Source organism: Myxine glutinosa, chromosome 6 (genome assembly GCF_964187855.1).
Source record: "Myxine glutinosa chromosome 6, kmMyxGlut1.1, whole genome shotgun sequence".
In the NCBI taxonomy this organism is placed as follows: domain Eukaryota; kingdom Metazoa; phylum Chordata; class Myxini; order Myxiniformes; family Myxinidae; genus Myxine; species Myxine glutinosa.
Window position 1 is genome coordinate 27,905,484 of NC_136266.1, and position 26,028 is coordinate 27,931,511.

Below are 26,028 nucleotides of genomic sequence, written 5' to 3' on the forward strand. Positions count from 1 at the left end.
GGAACCTCGACTTACGAGTGCCCCAACTTACGAGTTTTTCGAGATACGAGCAGTCACTCTGGCAGTTTATTGCTTTGAGATGCGAGCCGAGATCCGAGTTACGAGCTTTCACCACCCGGTCACGTGGTTATCTTGCCGTGCACGTACAGTATCTCTGTCGTAGTATAGCGCTGCATTTTAGATTTCGCATTTCGGTTATTTTGAGTTTACGCCGCCAGGTGGGCTCCGGTCACGTGGTTATCTTGCCGTGCACGTACAGTATCTCTGTCGTATAGCGCTAATGATATATAACACCGCCGATAATGATATGATAATAATTATTTATGATAATCTATGCAGCACGACGTGGTCCTCACGTCACACAAGGCGCCTTTGCCGGCGCAAAACGGCTCTCTCAGGGTCAAACTCGGCATCGTTTGAGCGCACGGTTCAGACCTTCAAGAAAAAGTTTATTTTGTAAAAATCGAGCCACGCGTTCAAAAGATATGACCGGTTTTGTTCGCCGGCACGTCGTGCGCTCGAATCGAATCGAGTTAAAACGAACACTGCCGTTGTCGGGTCCGTCTGAGACAACCACCGGGCCTAGAACGCTGGGACCGGTCTCGTTGGATAGGCCTGGATCAGATCTCGAAACGCTGGAAGCTGCACCTCTCTGTGATAATCTTGTGGACCATGACAAGAGATCGTGCGACACGTGGTTATCATGCCGTGCAAGTACAGTATCTCTGCCGTCAACTTGTTCAGAGTGCCGGCGATAGCTCGCCTTCTCTTTGTGGAAAACACGGTGAGATCCTTAACATCCAACAACTAATGGGACGCAAACGGGGCGCCCAGTTTAGCGGTACACCCATTGATGAATCACCCTGCCTGTGATTCACCCATGACAGGTTATAGCTGGGTCGGGATTCAAACCCAGGCTGGACAGTTTAGACTTTAGAGTCAAGTGTGCGTACCTCCAGTCCAGGCCATCCTGCCAACTTGTATGCTGCATACAGGTGAAATATAAAGCGCGAGATATTTTTATATATACTGTATATTTAAAAAAAAATTGGTGTGGTTTTTGGCGGGCTGGAACGGATTAATAGCATTTCAATGCATTTCAATGGGGAAATTTGATTTGAGATACGAGCAATTTGACTTACGAGCTCGGTCACGGAACGGATTAAACTCGTAAGTCAAGGTTCCACTGTATATATACATACTTGGCATTTAATATGGAATGTTTTTTTGGTGGGGGTGAACTTACTTTTCAAGATGTCTTAGAACCAAAAGTTCATTGGAATTATGTTGAAATTATTCTAGATTTTGTTAATGTGACCTTTAAAAGAAACAAAAACCACATTTGACATTTCGTAACAAATAAATTGATCCTTGAAAGTGATGTAAACTGATATCGAACTCAATTCATGGACAGTACTGTGTTATACATATATATACAGACTTGGCATTTAATATGGAATATATTTTTTTTCTTGACTTGGGTTTACTTTCTTAACTCAGTATATCAATCTGGTGAGTTTCTTTTACACTTTGGTGATTTATTTGTTAAAAGAACCATGTCACTGATTGTCGCAGCAAGAAGTCAACAACAGGATTATATCACAGGTGGTGTGACAAAATGTACGGACAGGTACATTTGACGATTGGCTTCACAATCGGGTATACAAGGGTTGTTACGTTCTGTATTAGTGGAAAACAACTGCTGCACGTCTCCAAAAGTTATTGCCGCTTCCTCTGTAGATGGTCCGTCAACTCGACAATGCTGTTTGTCATGGAGTGGTGGCTTTACGAAATTACGGCATGAAACAGCGTGCTATTGCTCGGCAGTATGGCATCACTCAACGTCAGGTGGCAAAGATCCTGAAACGAAATGCTCAGAGGGGTGTCCCTACTCCAATACCGAGGCCAAGACGTCCCCGCAGAACCACAAGGAGGGATGATCGCCAGCTGCACCGGTTAGTCCGCAATGGCCGTACCAAGTCAGCTAATCGGCTTAGGGCTGAGTGGCAGCAACTGACAAATGTGCCTGTATCCAGAAGGCTAGTCAACCAACGACTGGTTCAAGCAGGCTATCGTGCCAGGCGTCCCCTGAGAAAGCCACGCCTGACCAGACAACACCGCCAGCGCCGATTGCACTGGGCCAGAGAGCACCGTCAATGGCAGCCAGTACACTGGAGTCACTGAAGATCACGTGATGAGTCTAGATTTCTGGTCTGTCGTCAAGATGGCCGCGTCCGAGTGCGCAGACCAGTGCATGAAGCCTGCAACAAAGATTGTATAGTGCCAAGAGTCCAAGCTGGAGGTGGTGGGGTGACCGTTTGGGCTGCTTTTCATGCAGGGGGCAAAACTGACCTGGTTGTTCTGAATGGAAACCTGAACCAGTTCAATTACAGGGCCATTCTGGAAGAAACATTGCTTCCATTTGCTCGTGCAGCTTTTCGAGGAAACTTTGTCTTCCAAGATGACAATGCACGGCCTCATCGTGCTCGCATGATGCTACACTTTCTTGCTGACCGTGGTGTAGAGCATATGGAGTGGCCTGCCATGTCCCCGGATATGAATCCGATAGAGAACTTGTGGGCAGAATTAACGCGTCAAATCGACCACTTGGACCAGCAGCCGACCTTTGTGCGTGAATTGCAGCAGGCTATTGTCAATGCATGGCAAGCGATTCCTGTCCAAACCTTGGCAAATCTAGTGACCAGCATGCCTCAACGTGTACGTGCTCTCCTGAATGCTCGTGGGGGTTACACTAAGTACTGAACTGTAATTTTACTGTCCGTAATCCCAGTCGTAATTTAACTTTTGTTTTTGTTGAATTTTTTTTGGCTAATGTGCAAAATAAAAAGATACTTCTGGAAAACGTACAGAGGTTTAACACAGTACTGTCCATGAATTGAGTTCGATATCAGTTTACATCACTTTCAAAGATCAATTTATGTGTTTCGAAATGTCAAATGTGGGTTTTGTTTCTTTTAAAGGTCACATTAACAAAATCTAGAATAATTTCAACATAATTCCAATTAACTTTTGGTTCTAAGACATCTTGAAAAGTAGGTTCACCCCCACAAAAAAGTATTCCATATTAAATGCCAAGTCTGTGTGTATATATATATATATATATATACATATATACATATATATATATATATATATATATATATATATATATATAAATATATATATATATATATATATATATTGTTGCGGATATGGGATTTGGCCTCCATCCATATCCGCTTGTAAATATTCCCCTATTTCCCCAATACTCCCCAACTATCCCCAATCCCCCATTCCCTAGTCCCATTGTCTGTAAACAACACTCTGTAGCCCCGACCTTCCCCTTTTTCCCCCATTAAATGTCGTGCCCAGGTCCACCGCATCTCACGTAGACAACTATAGGACATCTTGCTAGTTATTCTTAGTCTATGTCAGTTAAGGACTCGTTTCCATTAATTCTGACTCTTCGTTGCACCAGAATGTGATTGTATGGCACCATTAGTAAGTTTAGGACCTCCCAATACCTCCCCGCATCTCTTCCTCATGGAACAACAACACCAACAACAGCGGCGGCGGCGCGGCGGCGGCGCGGGGAGTGTGCGTCCTCACTCCGGCTTGGTTAGCCGCCATTGAACATGTGCTCCGACGGGGTTACCACGCAGGGGCTCACTGTCAGCTCCTCGTCAAGGGCGGAGCCCTGTAACCCCCCGCACCCAATAAGAAGCGGCGGACCGATTCCATCTGGGGCGGAGCTAACGAGCCGAGGGCGTGTCACTCCCCGCTGGACATGCGCAGGAAGACGGAGGTGACGTCAGATGCGCCTCAGCTACGAAGGAGAAAGGACGCCGCCTCCTAGCGCTGAGAAATACCTCCCGCCTCTCTGGACCGGACCGGGTCGATTCTGCCCCTGAGCCAAGGTGCACCTTGAGCTATCGACTGCTTGCCCTCCCCTGCCATCAATCCCCGTGTAAGTCAGTCTTGTCCTGTTTGTCTGTGGTCTGTTGGGAATAAGATAAGACTGTGTCTAAGTGCCCATCTTGCTGTGCTTTACCTCTTGCCGTGTAATCTAACCGTTCTGCATAACCAATATTATATCCTCCTCCGGAGGTCTTGAGAACTGTACCCCTTGTGTCGTGTCATTTAACCCAGCCGTTGTGTCCTTTCCATCATTGATTTAGCATAGCGCGACTTAGTCAACGTTCGAGTGGAATCGGGTAAACTGTGCGAACACGACGGCCATTCCACTCGGCCCATCATAACATCCTAATAAGTCGTGTCCGTAACAATTGGTGTCAGGAGTGGGATTCGAACCCACGCCTCCAAGGAGTGAGATTGGACCCGAGCGCGTGAATTATAACGGCGAAATTTGATTGTGTTTTACAAAAATAAAAACCCGAATTTTGAAAGTCGCGCTATGGCAGATCAAGACGGCTGGGTTCCGGTAGAGGAGAGTGAGGCAGGTTCGATCCAGGACCAAATCGAGGGACAAGAGGAGAGCGAAGCAGTGAGGGTGGCAGGTTCACAAAATAGCGTCGTCGCGCACGAGGTTACGGGCGCGCAAAATGGCGCCTCGCACATGGCCACGGCGACCGCGCCCGCGACCGTAGTAGCGCCACCGGTGGATTTGAACCTTTTTTTAATGCAAATGAAGGTCCTTATGGACAAGAATAATGAAGAAATGGAAAACAGAATAATGGGGGCAATGAGGGACGAAGCGAGGGCTCAGAGTGAGCAATTGGGGGTAATGGGAAACCAAATGGGGGTAATGGGAAACCAAATGGGGGTAATGAGGGAAGAAGCGAGGGGTACCGGTGAGGGGTTAGACAATGGGATAAAAGAGGTAAAGAATGGGTTAATGGGGGTAGAAAACAGAATGGCTGCCCAGGAGAATCAGATAGAGGGAGTGAAAAATGGGTAAGAGGGGTTAGAAAACAGTATGGAAGGCAAATTGAGGGACATGAGGGACCAAGCGGAAAGGGAAGTTAAACAAATGGGGCAGCAGATAGAGGGGGTCAGAATGGGGGTAGAAACTAAGTTGGATGCTCACAGGGAGGAAATGGAGCAGATGAGGGTGGCATCGGGGCAGGAGATGCAAGTGATGGGAGAAGAGATCAGAAGAGGTGTGAGTGAGGAGGTCGGAGGAGTGCGCGAGGAGGTGAGGCACTGTAAGGAGCGCATGGAGAAGGAGGTGAGAAAGGGGACTGTAAAATTGCAAGGTGGTATAGAGGAGTTGACGCTGGGAGTAGAACAACTGACAGTGGGACAAAAGGAGTTGGGGGACCAGGTAAAGAAGAACACAGCGGTAATAGAGGGTTTAAAATCGACACAGAAGGAGATGAAAAAGGACGTAGGGGTAATTAAAAAAGAGTGTCAGACGGTACATGAGGACCTGACGAGGAAAATGGACAAGGTGGTAGAGGTGATGGAGGTTAAAGAGCGGGAGGTGCGGGAGCACATAGAAAAAAATTAAGTGGAGTTAGAGGAAGAACTTAAAGGGGCGCACGAGGAGATGAAGGAGGTGAAGCAGAAATTAGAAGAAGTGGAAGAAGGGGTGAGCGAAATTAAGAAGCGACGGAGAGAGGATAAGAAAGAGATAAAGGAGGAAGTAAAAGAATTGGTCCAAAGTCTGTGTTCGGATCGTGATGATGTGCTCATTAACCGGATGAGGGATTCGCAGGTGATGGAGGAGAAGCGAAGAGAAAGAGGACCCGGTGTAAGTGGTGACCAATATGGTCGTGCGTATGATGCGCCAGGTGATTTAATAAGCTTGGGGGTCGAGATAGACCCGGATGTTCGTGAGAGGCCAAGAGTGAGGTGTATGGCTGGTCCGGAGGGTATGGAACGAGAGGTGCGAGGTGTGGGTGAGCAAGGTTGTGGTGGTATGGAATGGGTAGCGGGTTGCGGAAGTGTGACCCATGCATCGACACCAACAGGGGTAGTTGTTAGAGGGACAGGGGAGGCACGAGAGCCCCTTGGGGGTAATGTACTGTGGGGGCCCGGCGGGTTCGGCCCCGCGCTGACCCCGCAAGGGGCGACTCACGGGGTCCGGCAGGCGGGCAACGACTCGCATACGAGGTGGTCCCACAAGGTCCCACTAGCGCCGTATGACGGCAAGAGTGATCTACGCGCGTACCTGGCGCAGTTTGACTGTGTGTGTAAGGGCAACGGTTGGGGTGAGGACGAAGGTGGAGTACACCTGGTGGCCGCATTGCGCGGCGCGGCGGCGGAGGTGCTGACGGCATTACCAGCGGGTGCTCTCACCCTGCCAGCCCTCCGCGACGCCCTAATTAATCGATTCGGCATTGAACAGCAGAGCGAGCTTGTTAAAGCTCAGCTCGCGCTGCGAAAACGCAAGCCCCAGGAAGCCATCGGGGAACTTGCCCACGACATTCGCCGCGCAGTGGGGATCGCACATGCTGGCATGGCAGCGGATTCCCATGTGGCGCCCGCAGACTCTGAGCCAGGCGGCTGACGCTGCGGCCCGTTGGGAAGCAGCGAGGCCCCTGGCCCGGGGGAGCGAGCGTCACGCAATGGCGGTCCGCCAGGTGGGACCTCCGATGGAGGGCGGACCCCTTAGGGGGCCCGCCCCCGACGTGAGTCCTGACCTGGCGGGCATGGTCCGGAGGCTGGTGGACCAGCGCCTGGCGGGACCTGGACCATGGCAGGCGGCCCCGGAGGTGGCCCGCGGTGGACCACGAGCGAGTAATCCAATTCGGACCTTCAGGGGGGGAAATTTGGAATTCCGGAGACAAGCACCTTATCAGGTGAGGTGCTATACTTGCAACCGTCTGGGTCACCTGGCGCGGCACTGTCGAGCCACGCGCCGGGATGATCCCCGGCGGTTGAGGTCCTCAACTCCGCCCAGGGGGGAGCGGGTTAGCCGACCCCAGACACCCCCCCGCCAGACCCCGGGAAACTAGAAGGTGTCGGGCACGTAGGGCGGTGTTCGGCAGAAGAGGATGGAGGAGAGCCCTCATTGACGCGACAGGTCATTTATTGTGGCCAAATTGGAACCGGTAGCCTGACAATCGGATGCAAAATTGCCGGCGTGGGGGTAGACGCCGTAGTGGACACAGGAGCTAGCGCCACGATCATCAGCCCTGTGGTCCTTGATTCGAGCGCAGGTGGCTGGGATAAGATCCAGCGCCTGCAAAATTATAGTTTGCAACTTGCTACCGGGGTAACGGCCCCGATAATAGGGCGTGGTTCTGTGACCCTCAAGTTAGGGTCGGTACGGAGGGAGATAGATGTTTGGGTGGCGGAGGTGTGCGACCCATGTTTAATAGGGTTGGATTTGTTGACTGCCAGCGGTTATAAAATCGACTTGTGCCGGGGGATCCTGCAGGTGGGAGTAGAAGAGCTGCCGTTAGGGGGAGTGAGCACGGCCGAGAGAGCGGAGCTGGAGGCTTCCGAGGCCGTGACCATTCCCCCAAGGGCCGAGGCGATAGTGCCGGCCCGGTGGGCAGCTCGCCCAACATGGCAGGAGTCCTGCGGCCTGGTCGAACCGGTGGCAGCGCAGTCCATACCGGGTTTAATCGTGGGCCGCACCCTTGTAAAAACGGACGGACCGGTAGTGGCCGTCCGAGTAATAAATATAAGTACAGAACCACGCACTATAGTAAGGGGCACGAGGGTAGCTGGCTGCACCCCAGTTGAGGAAGTCGCGACAGTGAGGGGCGAGAACGTCCAGTCGAGCCGGCCCCGGGGGGAGCCTTCAATAAGAAGTAGGAATTGGCCCGATCCCATTTGCGAGATGGTAAATCGTAGTAGCGTAGAGTTGGGAGGTACCCAGAGGGAGGCCTTACACAAACTGGTTGGGTCCCATTTGGACCTCTTCTCCCTGTCCACCGAGGATATTGGACGTACGGGCCTGGTGAAACATCAGATCCACACCGGTGAGGCCCGGCCTATTCGTCAGGTCGCCCGACGGCTCCCTTGGAGCAAGAGGGCGGAAGCTGACGAGCAGGTTGAAAAAATGCTCGACGCAGGCGTGATCGAGCCCTCGGGAAGTCCTTGGATGTCACCTGTTGTGCTGGTCAAAAAGAAGGATGGGACCACGCGGTTCTGCGTGGACTATCGCCAGCTAAACAACGTGACACTCAAGGACTCATATCCCCTGCCAAGGATTGATGACACCCTCGATGCCGTTGCGGGCTCAAATTGGTTCTCAACTTTGGACCTCAAGAGTGGGTATTGGCAGGTGGAGATGGATAGGGCAGGGAAGGAGAAAACGGCATTCTCCACAGGTAAGGGACTGTATCAGTTTACTGTGATGCCGTTTGGTTTGTGTAACGCCCCCGCCACCTTTGAAAGATTGATGGAACATGTACTAGGCGGCATGCCATGGCAATCATGCCTGGTGTACCTGGATGACGTCCTAGTACATGCCAAAACGTTCCCCCAGGCAGTAGCTAATTTGGACCAGGTGTTCGGGTGCCTCAGACAGGCAGGGTTGAAGCTGAACCCGAGTAAGTGCACCTTGTTTGCCAAGGAGGTGGCCTATTTAGGCCACGTCATCGGTTGCAAGGGGGTAAAAACGGACCCAGACAAAATTAAAGCGGTAGAGGAGTGGCCCGCACCACGTACCATCAAAGAGGTGCGGGGATTTTTGGGACTCTGCTCCTACTACCGGCGCTTTGTGGCGAAATTTGCGGAGTTGGCCCGTCCCCTCCACCGGCTTACGGAGAAGGGGACGCGATTTAATTGGACACGGGAGTGCCACGAGGCCTTCCAAAAATTGAAGGGGTGTCTAACATCCGCACCCCTTCTAGCTTACCCCACTAGCAACGGGGCATTTACCCTGGACACGGATGCGAGCCAGGAAGGATTGGGCGCAGTTTTGTCTCGGACACAGGAGGGCGTGGAGAGAGTGATTGGTTACTATAGTCGGGCCTTAAGTTGGCCCGAGCGAAATTATTGCGTCACTCGCAAAGAGTTATTGGCTATGCTGGCTGCCATGAACCATTTCCACCCGTACTTGTACGGGCGGAAATTTTTGGTTAGAACTGACCATTCCTCCTTGCAATGGCTCCTTCGGTTCAAGGAACCAGAGGGCCAAATTGCAAGGTGGTTGGAAAAGTTGCAGCAGTACGATTTTGATGTGGCCCATAGGGCCGGGAAGGCCCATGGTAATGCGGACGCACTCTCTCGGCGTCCTTGTCTGGGGGAAAACTGCAAATTTTGTGCGAGACACGAGGAGAGGGAACAATTGGGCGATTCGGACCCGACCCTCGTTGTCCGGGCAACCCGGGTGAGAGGGCCAATTTTGCCACTAACCGCAGATGAGGAATTCGGAACTTTGGCATGGAGCACGGCCCAGCAGGAGGATCCTGTCCTGGGGCCAGTGTTCAATTGGGTCAAATTGGGGCAAAGACCAAAGGGGGAAGAGGTCACCCCCCTCGGGGCGCAGACCAAGGCATATTGGGCTCAGTGGAAAACCCTGGAATTGAAGGATAACATCTTGTATCGCAAGTGGGTGGAGGTTCCCTCTGATAAAACTTCCTGGCTGGTGGTAGTCCCAAATAAATTTAAGACCGATATATTGCAACAGGTGCATGGTACCCGCCCCGGCGGCCATTTGGGCAGGACAAAGACGACATCGCAGGTACGCCGGAGGTTTTATTGGGTGAATATGGGGCGCGACATACAGGACTGGTGTCGGAGATGCGACGCCTGTACTGCCAAAAAGGGACCAGCACGGAGGATGAGGGCCCCCCTTCAATTACACCAGGTGGGGGCCCCCCTAGAGCGGGTGGCCATGGATATCCTAGGCCCACTACCCCGCACCCGCCTAGGTAATAAGTACATCCTCGTTGTGATGGACTACTTCACCAAGTGGCCGGAGGCCTACGCCCTCCCCAACCAAGAAGCAGGGGTGGTAGCGCAGGCCTTCGTGGAAGGATTTGTGTGCCGGCATGGGATTCCACTGGAGTTGCACACCGACCAGGGACGAAATTTTGAGAGCAAATTGCTAAAAGATGTGTGCAGTCTCCTGTCAATTCGGAAAACCAGAACAACGCCTTTAAGACCTCAATCTGACGGGATGGTGGAAAGATTCAACCGAACTTTAATCCAACAACTGGCACTGTTCACCGCCACCCGTCAGGATGACTGGGACGAACATCTCCCTTATTTGCTCATGGCCTACCGAACCAGCCAGCACGGGGCCACCGCATGCAGTCCAGCGTTGCTTATGTATGGGCGGGAGTTACGGGCTCCCGCCGACTTGCTATGCGGTCCCGTGCCAGACGCAGTGGTTAACCCGCCGAGGGAGGGGTACACACGTCACCTAGAGGAAGGCATGGAGCTAGTCCATGCCTTCGCCCGCCGCCAACTCCATCTGGCGGGGGAAAAGATGAAGCGCCGGTATGACCACCGGAGCCAGGGGAGTCAGTACACTCCGGGGATGAAGATTTGGTTCTTCAATCCCCGGAGGAGGAAGGGTAGGTGCCCGAAACTCACCTCTCCCTGGCAAGGCCCGGGGGTCGTCCTGTCGCAAGTCTGTGACGTGGTAGTAAAAATCAAAATGGGGCCACGAGCCCTCCCTCGGATCGTCCACGCCGACCGGATAAGGCCTTACACCGGCGAGCAGGCGCCCCCGTGGATTGCCTCGGCTTTAGATGCCGAGGTGGGACCCAGTACCTCTGAATAAGGGGGGCTTATTAGTGCCAGAGGACTGGGGGATTGATGAGCGATGGGCCCGGTGGGTAAGGGTGGCATCCCTGCCACCCTTCCTATGGTGGGGCAAATGCGCTATAGTTTATGGGGTTGATTGCAGTGAAAACTAGCCCGGGTGGGTTAGGATATATTGTGTGTAGGGATCTAGAAGATGACATTAGGCAACGTTAAGATTAGATAGTGACTGGTACCTGTAGTGGGGACGTAGTAGCTTAGTGGATGATAATGACGAGGGAGCGCAATAGTTTAAAGGGACGACTGGGAAGCGCAAGTTCAGAGGGGAGTAGTTAGATGAGATGATGCTGTGTGAGAACTGGACAGGTGTGATTGCACAGGTGTGCAACTGGACAGGTGTGTGGAGTAGTGAGTGTTGTGGATCAGCGCGAATGCGCTTGGGGAGAGAAGGGTGCAGGTGGCACCAGGTGTGAGAGCACAGGTGTGCAAGTACAGGTGTGTGGAATATATGGAGCAGAGAATGAGTGGTGTGGAGAGAGTTGGAGTAAGTGGTACGGAGTGGTGTGCATGGTGCGAAGGTCTGGATGGGGGAAGAGTGGACCCCTTTCACGAGTACCCGGGGCGGGTAGTGTAAGTGTTAGGTAGAGGGTATAGGTAAATTGTGGTTGGATATTGGCATTTGTGGTGCGAGTGGAAGAATGATGTTTGGATGGGTGCATTAGTGTTGTGGAAATGGCTGGGCGTGTAGCCTGTTAGTGTGTGTAGTTGGTTTGGGCACTCCACCACTGTGAGGATGTCGGCCAGGTGAGGCCGCAGGTGGGCTCTGGGAGCCGGTAGAGTTGTGGATGGGGCCCGAGGATCCGGAGGACGGACCCGGGTAGCCCAGTGCCAGAGAGGGCACCGAGTGGGGAGAGCGCCAGAGGGCCTTCCCCAGGTAGATAGGTTAGGGTAAGGAGCGGGTAAGCTCGGAGGCAACTGCAGTGGTGGAGGTGTGCAGGTGGGTAGACCTGCTGGGAGAGCTACACGTCGCAGCCCAGAAATTGTGCGAGGGCACCGGGAGATGAATCGGGGGAGTGAGACCCCAAATTGAGAGGCACCACAGATTGGTCAATGGGAATTGGTTTTTAGAACCCATAGTGTAAGTGGGCCAATGGTTTGGCAGGAGAAAGACCCCGGGTAATGTAAAGTTGTTAAAGTCATTTAGGAAATAGTTAGGATTGATGAACCTGTCGCACCATACGCAACCACTTACCTGAGGTGATGATGATGACTCCACACCTGTGTTTTCTTTGTTCTGTGTGCAGGAAATGAGAATTGCTGTGTGGATTTGTGAGACGCATCACGACGTGGATGAGACATTGGGGTGATTCCATCTCTCCCTCCTTAGGAGGGACTGATGATGAATTGGTGATGGCAAATTTTGATGTTGAGTTGGAGATGGCAAATTTTGATGAGAGTTGGAAATGGCAAATTTGATTGGTTAGGAGGGAGAGAAGACGAATTTGGTTTATGGGAGGAACGGGGAAGACAGTAGGGACGTTTGTTGATGTGTAAAGTAGATGTTTATGGGTAGTGTTGTGTTTTGTGGATACAGTAAGGGGTAAGGGAGGGGCAATGTAGGTTACCTGGTTGGGGGGGGGGGGCGTACGGTAGGAACGTACCTGTCTCACCGGGTTCCCATGTGCCCCCAGTGTGCATTACCTTATATTGCGTGCACTTTTGCGCCCTTACCACCTTACTCACTTGTCTTCTTCTTTTGTCTCCCACCTCCGAGGATCTGGCTTTGGGGCAGAGAGAGAGGAGCGAGAGGTGCTGGCTCCGCAGTTGTGGGCCTGTACTTTCGCTGCTTGCTGCCTGGATCGATACACCATATGGACCGCAATTTTTGTGGCCGCCCACAATGGACCGCAGTTCTTTTGCGGGCAAGCACCACCCGTTGATGGACCTATGGGTCAACGTGGCACCTATGCCATACAGGTGAACCACTAATAGTTGGCCCCCTGACGGCCACAATTTAGAAATGGACGCGGTTGGCGCCTTTCTTTATTTTCTAAGGAAGCTAGAAGGCCAAGCACTTCAGGAAGGCAAGACCAGCGGCAGAACATCGGCCGGCTGCGACACCACCGGTGATTATTGAACACTTTATTGCTGCACCGGATGGTGCTGACTGTACATGATGGGGTGGTGCTTTTGGTGCTTGGATGGGGTGCTCTGCACATTATTAAAGGCCGTAGGGCCACAGAGCACTCGTGGGTTGGTGTATCGATGCTGGCATGCGTGCTCTCTCTATGCATAACATCTGCATGTGTTCCTCCAAAAACAGGTCCTGGATCGTAGTGTAAATATCAGTGTAGTCTTGTGTAAATAATGCTCCCTACCGGCTGTATGTTTAGTATGAGGATTCTTTCCGCGATTCGGTTATCCTGTGGGTGTGTTTCTGAGAGGAGAAGGGTGCAACGTCGCAGGGGGACATATTTACTCATTTGTGAACATCTGTAAAACTGTCGCACTCAGGGTTGAGTTAATAGTAGAGGGAACTACATCTGAGTGCCACACTAACGTAGGTAAAAATTTATCGGGTCGGGACGCCCCGAGGTAGAGAAGGGTGCAATGTTGCGGATATGGGATTTGGCCTCCATCCATATCCGCTTGTAAATATTCCCCTATTTCCCCAATACTCCCCAACTATCCCCAATCCCCCATTCCCTAGTCCCATTGTCTGTAAACAACACTCTGTAGCCCCGACCTTCCCCTTTTTCCCCCATTAAATGTCGTGCCCAGGTCCACCGCATCTCACGTAGACAACTATAGGACATCTTGCTAGTTATTCTTAGTCTATGTCAGTTAAGGACTCGTTTCCATTAATTCTGACTCTTCGTTGCACCAGAATGTGATTGTATGGCACCATTAGTAAGTTTAGGACCTCCCAATACCTCCCCGCATCTCTTCCTCATGGAACAACAACACCAACAACAGCGGCGGCGGCGCGGCGGCGGCGCGGGGAGTGTGCGTCCTCACTCCGGCTTGGTTAGCCGCCATTGAACATGTGCTCCGACGGGGTTACCATGCAGGGGCTCACTGTCAGCTCCTCGTCAAGGGCGGAGCCCGGTAACCCCCCGCACCCAATAAGAAGCGGCGGACCGATTCCATCTGGGGCGGAGCTAACGAGCCGAGGGCGTGTCACTCCCCGCTGGACATGCGCAGGAAGACGGAGGTGACGTCAGATGCGCCTCAGCTACGAAGAAGAAAGGACGCCACCTCCTAGCGCTGAGAAATACCTCCCGCCTCTCTGGACTGGACCGGGTCGATTCTGCCCCTGAGCCAAGGTGCACCTTGAGCTATCGACTGCCTGCCCTCCCCTGCCATCAATCCCCGTGTAAGTCAGTCTTGTCCCGTTTGTCTGTGGTCTGTTGGGAATAAGATAAGACTGTGTCTAAGTGCCCATCTTGCTGTGCTTTACCTCTTGCCGTGTAATCTAACCGTTCTGCATAACCAATATTATATCCTCCTCCGGAGGTCTTGAGAACTGTACCCCTTGTGTCGTGTCATTTAACCCAGCCGTTGTGTCCTTTCCATCATTGATTTAGCATAGCGCGACTTAGTCAATGTTCGAGTGGAATCGGGTAAACTGTGCGAACACGGCGGCCATTCCGCTCGGCCCATCATCACATCCTAATAAGTCGTGTCCGTAACAATATATGTGTGTGTGTGTGTGTGTGTGTGTGTGTGTGTGTGTGTGTGTGTGTGTGTGTGTGTGTGTGTGTGTGTGTGTGTGTGTGTGTGTGTGTGTGTGTGTGTATGTACAGTGGCGTAGTGATGGTTTGTGGCGCTCGGGGCGAAAGTAAAAAAAAAAAAAAAAATAGAGTTCCCTGCAGGTACCGACATAGTCAGAAATTCCTATTGAGGGGGCATAGTCATTATTGAAGGGCCATATTAGTCATATTGAGGCCATAGTTATTAGGCATATTGAGGGGCCATAGTCAGAAATTCCTGTTGAGGGGCCATATGAAAGAGCTTAAACTTCCCCAGCGGGTTCAGCAGCAGAGCCCTGGAACCTGTTCAAAATGAGAATACATTTAGATATGATCTCCTGACATGATTTGGCTAATTAACTACAAAGTATCTGGAAGAATTCCTATGTTTCTAAACACGTGCCATGTTAAGGTGCATATAACAGTTTAATCGGTCCTTCCATGCATGGTATTCCTATTACAAAATAAATAACAAAAACAATGATAACATTGTAACAAAGCATTTATTTATACTAATATTAACAACAGTAATAATATTCGTACCATTTGACAATAATGAAACAAACGTGTAATACCCGCCCTTGTCCAAGCAGACCTGGGCTTGGTGAAAGGTAAACTAATGCTGAAGCAGTAGAGCAGGCAGGTATGCTACAAGACCGATAACAAAAACGACATCAAACACGCATGCAGCATGTTGTGGTATTTCTATGGCTTAGAGACTAGAGCTGATGAGACAGAGCAGCAGAGGAAGGCAAGGAAGTTAAAGAACTCACTTGACACGTGATCCTGGCCTCGCTGATTGGGACATAACTCCGTGAGATATCTAGATATGATCGACGTAATTACATAAACGTCCAACAGTTACACCCCTCCATCCCTTGGGCCAATGGGCGATCTCCATGTTACCGAGTGCATAATTATTAAACCTCATTATACAAGATGAGAGATCTACGCAGCAAACACAGTAACATGGATTTATTTACTGTGAGAGATAAATGTGTGAGTGGTCTAAGCTCATGGAAGAGCTATGCCACATAACAAATCAGGACACAACATAACAAAGGGAATAGCAGGAGAAAGTGGAAGCGCCAACAACAGGGCAGTGTAGAAAATAACAGGTGTAGAAAAGATCATGATCTTGGATGGGGGATGGTGGTGAACCAGCAGGGCGTGAACTTGAGATGGTGGTGAACAGTTATCTTGAAGACCTAGAGAAAAGAATGACATTGAAGAGAGTATGGAAGGTGGAGGTGAGCATGAGTAAAAAGAGAAATGAGTGGAGGTGAGCAGTGGTTATGGTTTTAGGTTGTTTCACAAGGAGGGGGTTGCTGCTGGACTGCATGCATGCTGCAGATACGTGAGGGGGTCAAAGCACAGAGAGGGCAGAGGGTGCAAGTCTTGACAAGGCACTACCATGTTTTCGACGGAAACAATTTTGAGGTTGCTCTTGCCTTTGGGGGGTTTTCGGGGTGTTCCTGGTCTTTTCTTGTCTTGTACCAAGGTTTGATACCATGTCTTTCCTGGTGGAACTCTTTTCCATCTTAAAACTTTGTTTTAGGTGAGAAGACGTGGGGATTTGAGACGGGGCACCATCGACTTCACTCTTGTTTTCATTGTAATTGGATTTCTATTTAGTGAGGAATAGAATCAGAGGCATTACTTTAATACTGAACCTCGTATAATCTGTAACAGTTTTGCTCATTTACAAAATAACTTTGGTGTGAGGTTGGCACAAACCAGACATTCTTCTTGCTTCTGAATACACTTGCATTATTTTTGGTTCGTGTCCTTCTGAGATCACCAAAGGCACTTGGAAATGCTCTTTGGGGTGTCAGAGAGATTGTCCATAGCATGGGTTTTCTTTTTAATAAATGTTTATGCAGCATGTTTTTACATCACATAGATGAGAGATCCTGAAGCATTATTGGGATTGTGATTGGGCCTTATTTTACGGTGCAGAGGTACAGGAACTGAGGCGTCTCCTGCCAGAAATGATCCACTTTGAACCAACACAGGACGAGTTGGAATTGTACAAGGATGGTGGCATTGCAATCATCGACCAGTGGATATGTGCACATTCGAGGTACGTTGTCGTCTTTGCCCACGTGGACATGCACACGTCATCTTTCTGCACACATTATGCAGCTTTGCACGTAACATGAAAACATGACATGTCTGGGTTGTGTTCAGTTACCAAGCAACTAGCTAGCGTTTGCCAAGCCAGCCATTCCTTAACTTGTTTTGAGTGCTTAAGTCACTTGGCAAGTCACTTGGCTCCACAAGAAACTTGGTAACTGAACACACACCTGATGATCTCCCAGATCGGACTGTTGACGTGATTGTCCTAAGAGCTTAATACAACATTGCTCATACTGAGCAGAATTAATTTTGATAGAGCGGCTTAAGGCACCTCGTTAGAAATCAAGTGGAATGCAACCTGTATCTGAAACTTCATCTTACATGCTCCTTATTACTTCCGCCACCAAAAGTGGATGGAGGTTATGTTTTCACCCCTGTCTGTCTGTCTGATTGTCTGTCTGTCTGTCTGTCTGAACAAGTTATCTCAAAAAGTTATTTACGGATTTGGACGAAACTTGTTGTACAGGTTGGGTGTGTGACAAGACCGAATCGATTGTGGTGAAGATCTGAATATTAATTCAGACACGGGAGTTGTTAAATTTTTAAGTGATTCTTTACCATCGAGAGATCGGATGGAAAGCAATATATAACATGATATTTTAAAAAGTTGTGGTTGAGCTATAACTAAACTTGGTGGATGAGTTGGTTAGGTGACAAGAACAAGCCAATTCGATTTTGGTTCAGGTTCAAATCCAGATCCTGCCTATCAGTTTGTATCTGAATCCAGATACAAACCATAAAATGTTAAGCTTGGCTGAGATATGCGCTCTACCAAGTGCCGTTCTAGTTTTCAAAGCATCACTTGTTATTTAATAAAGTGTTTACAATTAATTTTTCTTTTGTTTGGCTTTAAAACATTTTCAGATGAACTTGAAATTGTTTTTTATCATGCATCGGAGTAGTGAAGGTTCAAGATTGTATCTCTTGGCAAGAGAGGAGAATTGGGGGGAAGGGTGTTGCATTTGAGGTGGGGAGAAGAGGTGTGGGAGGGGGGGGGGGGGTGGTGAAGAGGGCAGGGGGGTGTTGGGCAAAGTTTTGCTTAAGTAAGTTTTTTAAAACTCAGCGATATAAACCATCGTGTCCCTGCTCTAGTGGAACTGTTAAACGTCCAGTTGAAACATGATTAATGTATTTTAATCTTTTTAATGAATTTTTTTGTTTGTTTTGATTTTCTGCATTTCTTCAATAATGTCGAAAGATTTCAACTTTTATTACCAGCATGTGTAATTTAATACAAAGTAAATATATTTTTCCTGTATTATTGAAATTAAATGCATAATTTAGGGAGCATGATTAATGCATTTTAACTTTTTTAAAATGAATTTATTTTGTTTTGTTTTGTTGATTTTCCGAATTTCTGGAATGATTTCGAAAGATTAAAATTTTTATTAACAGCATGTGTTATTTGACACAAAGTAAATACATTTTGGCTGGATAACTGAAACAAGACGCATAATTTGAAATACTTTGATTAATTGATTGAATATTAAATTTTTGTAATCTACAGACTTGGCATTTAATATGGAATATTTTTTTTGTGGGGGTGAACTTACTTTTCAAGATGACTTAGAACCAAAAGTTCATTGGAATTATGTTGAAATTATTCTAGATTTTGTTAATGTGACCTTTAAAAGAAACAAAAACCATATTTGACATTTCGAAGCAAATAAATTGATCCTTGAAAGTGATGTAAAATGATATCGAACTCAATTCACGGACAGTACTGTGTTAAACTTCTGTGCGGTTTCCAGAAGTATCTCTTTATTTTGCACATTAGCCAAAATTTTTTTTTAACAAAAACAAAAGTTAAATTACGACTGGGATTACGGACTGTAAAATTACAGTTCAGTACTTCGTGTAACCCCCACGAGCATTCAGGAGAGCACGTACACGTTGAGGCATGCTGTTCACGAGATTTGCCAAGGTTTGGACAGGAATCGCTTGCCATGCAGTTACAATAGCCTGCTGCAATTCACGCACAGAGGCAGGCTGCTGGTCCAAGTTGTCGATTTGACGCGTTAATTTTGCCCACAAGTTCTCTATCGGATTCATATCCGGGGACATGGCAGGCCACTCCATATGCTCAACACCACGGTCAGCAAGAAAGTGTTGGATCATGCGAGCACGATGAGGCCGTGCATTGTCATCTTTCCTCGAAAGGCTGCACGAACAAATGGAAGCAATGTTTCTTCCAGAATGGCCCTGTGCTTGAACTGGTTCAGGTTTCCATTCAGAACAACCAGGTCAGTTTTGCCCCCTGCATGAAAAGCAGCCCAAACGGTCACCCCACCACCTCCAGCTTGGACTCTTGGCACTATAGAATCTTCATTGTAGGCTTCATGCACTTGTCTGCGCACTCGGACGTGGCCATATTGACGATAGACCAGAAATCTAGACTTGTCACTGAAGATCACGTGATTCCAGTGTCCTGGCTGCCATTGACGGTGCTCTCTGGCCCACTGCAATCGGCGCTGGCGGTGTTGTCTGGTCAGACGTGGCTTTCTCAGGGGACGCCTGGCATGATAGCCTGCTTGAACCAGTCGTTGGTTGACTAGCCTTCTGGATACAGGCACATTTGTCAGTTGCTGCCACTCAGCCCTAAGCCGATTAGCTGACTTGGTACGGCCATTGCGGACTAACCGGTGCAGCTGGCGATCATCCCTCCTTGTGGTTCTGTGGGGACGTCCTGGCCTCGGTATTGGAGTCGGGACACCCCTATGAGCATTTCGTTTCAGGATCTTTGACACCTGACGTTGAGTCATGCAATACTGCCGAGCAATAGCACGCTGTTTCATGCCGGAATTTTGTAAAGCCACCACTAAATGACAAAGAGCATTGTCGAGTTGACGGACCATCTCCAGGGGAAGCGGCAATAACTTTTGTAGACGTGCAGCAGTTGTTTTCCACTAATACAGAACGCAACAACCCTTATATACCCGATTGTGAAGCCAATCGTCAAATGTACCTGTCCGTACATTTTGTCATGCCACCTGTGATGTAATCCTGTTATTGACTTCTTGCTGCGACAGACAATCGGTGACATGGTTCTTTTAACAAATAAATCACCGAAGCGTAAAAGAAACTCACCAGATTGATATACCGAGTTCAGAGAGTAAACCCAAGTCAAGAAAAAAAAAAAATGCCATATTAAATGCCAAGTCTGTATTATACCATTTTAAAGTCGGTGTATGCTATTTAATACAAATATTTAGATATTTTGAAGGTAATTATTGACATTCATATAGTGACCGAAGCATTTTAACCTTTTAAATGAATTTCTTCTGTTTTGATTGATTCACCAATGCAAATAGATAATTTATTTCTTTTTCTGTCTGTATAATGTATTTGTTACTATGTGAAATTATTTACACTAGGGCATGCCCGTACTATATATAAGCTAGGACGTGCCCGTACGTGGGTGCCCGTTCCTTGCCAAAAAAAAAAAAAAAAAAAATTTGTGTAGGGGTGTGTGTGTGTAAACATCCTAGGGCGTGCCCGTACGTGGGTGCAAAAAAACATGCGTGCAAACAACAACAACAAAAAAAAACTTTGAAACCACGTGGCAGTAACGACCACAGAACCCCCCTCCCTCTATTTACATGAATGGTTTGGTCCATTCGCAACGACCACAGAACCCCCCCCTCTATTTACATGAATGGTTTGGTCCATTCGCAAAGCCAAAGCGAACGACCACAGAACCCCCCCCTCTATTTACATGAATGGTTTGGTCCATTCGCAAAGCCAAAGCGAACGACCACAGAACACCCCCCCCCCCCCCTCTATTTACATGAATGGTTTGGTCCATTCGCAAAGCCAAAGCGAACGGCGAACGGCTAAATCGCCATAGCTCGGTAAGTACTTGTCCGATTAATTTAAAACCTTGAAAAGGCACATCCTCGGGTCCCCAGCAATATACCTGGCAAGTTTCAAGTATATCGGACCGGTAGTTGTCGAGAAATCGTTGTCGCATACACACACACACACATACACACACACATACACACACACATACACACAGAGATTAATGGAATTATATTATTTACATTGTAAACTTGACATTATTAGTCCTTGGACTACAGTCATGTACATTTTTTTTCTTTTATTCTAAAAAAACCAAATTGATTGATTGATTGATTGAAGTAATGTGCAAATGGCTAATGGATCGACTTGCACTTTCATTTTCACTTTGCGAGAATAGAGAGTTCATAGAACACCTTACCCCACACAGTCTTGAGAAACAACGACATGGGCGGGATTTGTGAGCAGACAATTTGATTGGGCGTGATGGCGTAAAGTGCCGTAATATTTTGTCCAAGTGCTGCTAAACGAAAGGGGTTTGAAAGTGTCAAAAAGGCGATTTGTGTTCCCAAATGTTCAAGTGTACAATTCGATTGAAATAAAATAAAGATTTTAACGTTTGTTGAAAAAAAAAAAATTCTGACGTTTATCGCCGTTGATGCAGCATCTATTACACCACTTATCGAACCCGTTACATTAGTTATTCGTGCCTCTTGTTTGTGTCGTTTATGACGTCCTTAAAAGCAGTACATTTCCCGTTTGGTATGATTTTCAATTTGTTTGACTGCCAGGCAGGCAGAGTAAAAAAAATTTTTTAACCTCACTCTTCTCTGAGCATGCACGATTGGGAGGTCTGGCTAAATTACAATTCAGAGCCAAAGTACTGCTAAATTACAGCTTTTATCCAATTCATGTTCAAAATATAACACAATTGAAATGAAGTTATTCCAGTAATAACGGAGTAATAACGTTGGAGATTTGGAGTAATAACGGAAAGGGGGAACATGAAGAAATCAAAAAGAAATAAAATTGGAGTAATAACGACACAGACGGCACAACCATTCGATAATTTTAACCACGTTAAGAGTAGTTTCCAAACTATGATGCAGATCTGGGTGTGTAGTGAAAATGGCGAGTCATTTTAGCTTCCAAGTAAACAGCGGTGAGGTACTCACCTTGGTATCTCAGTCTTCTTTGCATAATTGGTCCTCTCCTGTTTCGAGGCTTGTTTTGCTATCAGGTGAACGCTGGGTACATGATCCTGCTCCCCCCCCCCCCCCCCTCCCCAATCCACACAGATATTTACTGTGATGTGTGTTCAGATGAGAACACCATAAAGCAGCTGCACTCGACCGTAAACATGCACATTATCACAAATACCTTTGTGAGGTTTTCCTGATAAGGATGCGACATCCACATAGTACAGCGAGAAATTGTTCAATTGTGCATAAATGAGCTGCAGGTTTGCACACAAGGCCTTGCAAACAAAAATTACCATTGGCACTACAGGCATAATATGCATTCGTTTAATATCTTGAGTTTTGATGGAAGATTTCTGTTATTTTATGGGAATAAATTAGTATGGTTAATGGTTGTGTATATGGTGAAGTCCGATAGATTTTGTCCCAACTATCCATCCATTTTGTCATTTTCTTCACAAGTGGGGTCACCCGTGGGAATCCCACGGGCATGAAGGTGTATCGTTACGATCGGTGCAGCCGTTTTTGCAGTACCTGGGACAATAACATTAGGTGGGAGTCCAAACCTGAAAATGCTGGAGACCAAAGCTGAAATTGGAAAAACAATATAGCCTGTTTTACTCCAGGGGGTCCCAGGATTACCCACCCAAAATTTTGTTGCGATCGGTTCAGCCGTTTTTGCGGTACCCAGGACAATAACATTAGGCGGGAGTCCAAACCTGAAAATGCTGGAGACCAAAGCTGAAATCGGAAACACAATATAGCCTATTTTACTCCAGGGGGTCCCAGGATTACTCCCCCCCCCAAAATTGTGTTGCGATCGGTTCAGCCGTTTTTGCGGTACCTGGGAACGGACGGACGGACAGACGGACGGACATTTAGTGAATTATAGTAAGATGAGGCTGCAGGCTAGTTGTTCGACTAATTTATAAACACAGAGTACGGGACCTTTAGTATTAATTTAATACATACTATTGATCACAGTGTCGTGGTGCAAGTGGCATTTTGTTAAGGAAATAGCTAGTATGTTCATGTCACAGCTTTCCTCCTTGCAGGCCCATTAATCGGTAATTGTTGTTTCAGATACTTCATTGGTACGGCACTTTCTACCTTCTCGTTCAGAATTCATGAAGAACGTGAAATTCTGGGCTTTGCTCCAAGTACCACGTACAACCGTTTCTGCGGGGACAACGAGACGTCCTGCGAGCCTCCGACCCATTGGAAAATAGTCTATTAATCATCTCCTGCCACTTCTCATTTCAGGATGGATAGGTTTAGTTTTTCTCAAAATTTGATTGTTCCCACCTCGGTTTCCTGTCTACTCCAGTTAGTGAAAAGGTTTTTTAAGAAGACACTATTGATTATTTACAAAGATACATTTATACCTCATTTGTAATGAGCTGTTCCTGTGCTGGAACTAAGTGTTGCCTCCCTCTCTCTCCCTCCCAAGCCCTACATTCTCCAAGAAAACCCTCAATGGGCCTAGCGAAGTGTTTATGCGGGATGCTTTCTTGTCTTATCCCAGGAACAGTTTAGTGGTCCACCAACCCAATCACATTCTCAGCCCCCTGTCACACTGATGAAGATATAATGGAAAACACAGTGAGACCCCCGATCTCTGTGCTCCTTCGAGATTGAAAAGTTTGTTGCTTTTTGGGCAGGAGAGAATCCTCGGGCTGAATTGGCATCACATCTGTGGGATAAAAAAGCTGTTCAGTCACGTTTCCGCGCTGCTGTTATCTAAGGGCATGCGGCGTTCTGTGAAAGGGTGTCAGAATAAAATGCCAAAGCTAAAATTTGCATACAAGCAAGCGCATGCTCGAAAGTAAATGAAGGAAGCAAGTTACCATCCCATCTCTCAAAAAACACAATAGGAAAAGCAGGCCAGCACCAAAAACAGTCCGGTGTTATGAACCGCTCAGCATGGGTAACAGGCCTGCAGCGGCTCGTCGTGTGTACATGTGGTTACGAATTAGAAATGAAGTAGAAATGGTTACCTGTGTTCACCTCGCACTTTCCCTTCATGCACTCGGTCCATATCTTTCATTAAATTAGCTCCTTAAAATTTACACCATTCCTGTTGTCTTCTGAGGACTCCCTTGCAGCCTATCATCGACAGACATAACAGGAAAATGATGCGCAGGAGATTACGATTTAAATTATTTCTTCAGAATTAATTGGGAGATGTGGAATTAGCACCTGTTGTTTTAAATAAAGTCTTAAAAAGAAAATAAATCAAATATGCCTCCTTTCCTTCCTTCAGTGCTCCTTTCCTGCTGTGATTTCCTTCTATGCTGCTTTCCTTCTGTGCTTTCCTTCTGTGCTTCCTTCCTTCTATGCTATTTTCATTTCCTTCCTTCTATGCTCCTTTCCTCTCCTTCCTTCTGTGCTCCTTTTCTTCCTTCTGTGTTGCTTTTCTTCCTTCTGTGGTCCTTTTCTTCTGTGCTTTCCTTCTATGCTCCTTCCTTCTGTGCTTTCCTTCTGTACGCCTTTCCTTTTCTTCCTTCTGTGCTCCTTTTCTTCCTTCTGTGCTCCTTTCCTTCCTTCTGTGCTCCTTTCCTTCTGTGCTTTCCTTCTATGCTCCTTTCGTTCTGTGCTCCTTTTCTTCCTTCTGTGCTTTCCTTATGTGCTCCTTCCCATCCTTCCTTCTGTGCTTATGTTACCGCATAACTCAATATGGCCATAAGGCATATTGAGACGTTCTTGTGCTGCATGTTTAATATACAGTATGAGGAATGGGTTCTTCTATCTGACAAATTTACGAAATTACTTGATTATCTTCTTGCAATTCACAGCAAGTTGTTTCAGAGAGGGTTAGTTCGCATTCTCAGAATGTTTTCACCTTCCTTCAAACATTCATTTTGAGTTTTCCAAGTTGCAATCTTCCACATTGAATCATTAAGATCAGGTAGTACGTTTACTAGAGTATTTCCGTAACCACATCCTTGACATCATTGGATTAATAGTCATTTTGGTGAGCCAACTTATCATGATATTACGAACATTAAACGACTGTTGAGTGCCGCATTTACTGAGCCCTTTTTGATTGCCTACTTGAACACTTTGGCCATCTGGTGAATGGCATTCCACCTCCACTTTTATAACATCTCTACTTTACTACTTCCTCTTATTACGCTTTAACTTTATGATTTCCACAAACTCACTGCTTAAACATTCACTAATGACTCAATGTGGTAAATACTATTTTATTTTGTTGATCCCCCATCCCCATATCTTCTTTTCCCATCCCTTCGAATTCCCAAAGCAGACCCTGATGTTGTTTTAACCCACCGCCCTCAGCACCCACCCAGTGTTTTTAAGTATTTCCTGCGGTAAAGGTGTCTAATGTACCTGTAGCACATTACCGCAACCGATTGCACCTTCTGTCTACACGCTAGTGTCGTTCTGGTTTTGCAAAGACGATGATTTGTTCATCATCTGATTTTATTCCCGTTACTCATGCTCCACATCAAGTGTTAAACTTTCATCGGGATGCATTTTATTTCTTTTTTCTTGGCAAGTTTGATTTCTAGGTCAAAGTTTGTTTACCGATTTATGTTTGCGCAGCATGCAATCAACTTTATGTCCGTCCGTACATCATTATGGAGTTTGTGTTCACCTTTTACTGAGCGTTTTCCGTTTTATCTCCCCCCAAAGTCTAATACACAGGCCAGGTGCAGCAGATTGCCGCAGGTAAAATGGAATCGCCACAAAGCTGTTTGTTGAGCAAACAAATCGGTTTTTACGATGTCAGGTAGGTTTGCTCTTCTTGATCTGCACAAGCTAGTTCTCCTTATTTTAAAAGTATTTCTTCGTCTAATGCTAAGCATCAAGTATTAATTTCTTTATACGTTTATGCCTTTAAGACTTCGTTAGAGATTTAATGAGGAACGCTCTCACAAGTCGCTGTTCTAACCTAACTTCTTGGAGAACCTATTTTATAAAAGGTGAAAGAATAACTATTTTGAGGAAACTTTTGCATTGTGATTCTTGGAGTTTTTGCATCTCTGCTCTTAATAAAGCAACTTTGAAATGTCACGAAGCATTGATTCTAGTTCAGTCAGGGTTCCTGGTCTTCATGTTTATGATATCATCTGTTGATCATTTATCTACTGTGATCTTTTCTACCCCCAACAACCAACCCTCTCACTTACACATTACTGTATTTAATACCTTTCTCTCTTTCTTTCTCTCTCTCTTTCTGTCTCTTCCTCTCTCTTTCTCTCTTTCTCTCTCTTTCTCTCTCTTTCTCTCTCTTTCTCTCTCTGTCTCTCTCTGTCTCTGTCTCTTTGTCCCTGTCCCTCTGTCTCTCTCTGACTCTCTCTGACTCTCTCTGACTCTCTCTCTGACTGACTCTCTCTCTCTCTCTCTCTCTCTCTCTCTCTCTCTCTCTCTCTCTCTCTCTCTCTCTCTCTCTCTCTCGCTCTCGCTCTCGCTCTCGCTCTCGCTCTCTCATTCCGTTGCTTCTTGTATCCACTCTTCCATGAGCCTAGATTTTGTATAGAGAA

General features: G+C 47.4%; 1 protein-coding gene across 2 annotated transcripts in view; it reads left to right on the forward strand.

The window, feature by feature from the left end:
- Window positions 1–25,558, forward strand: part of POFUT2 (protein O-fucosyltransferase 2) — a 115,400-nt gene extending 89,842 nt beyond the window's left edge. For both annotated transcript variants that reach the window (XM_068119780.2, XM_068119781.2), the window contains exons 8-9: window positions 16,344–16,467; window positions 22,604–25,558. In XM_068119780.2, coding sequence (XP_067975881.2) covers window positions 16,344–16,467; window positions 22,604–22,757 — 278 coding nt within the window. In that variant the 3' untranslated portion in view covers window positions 22,758–25,558. The remainder of the gene's footprint in view (window positions 1–16,343; window positions 16,468–22,603) is intronic.
- Window positions 25,559–26,028: the final 470 nt, after the last annotated feature.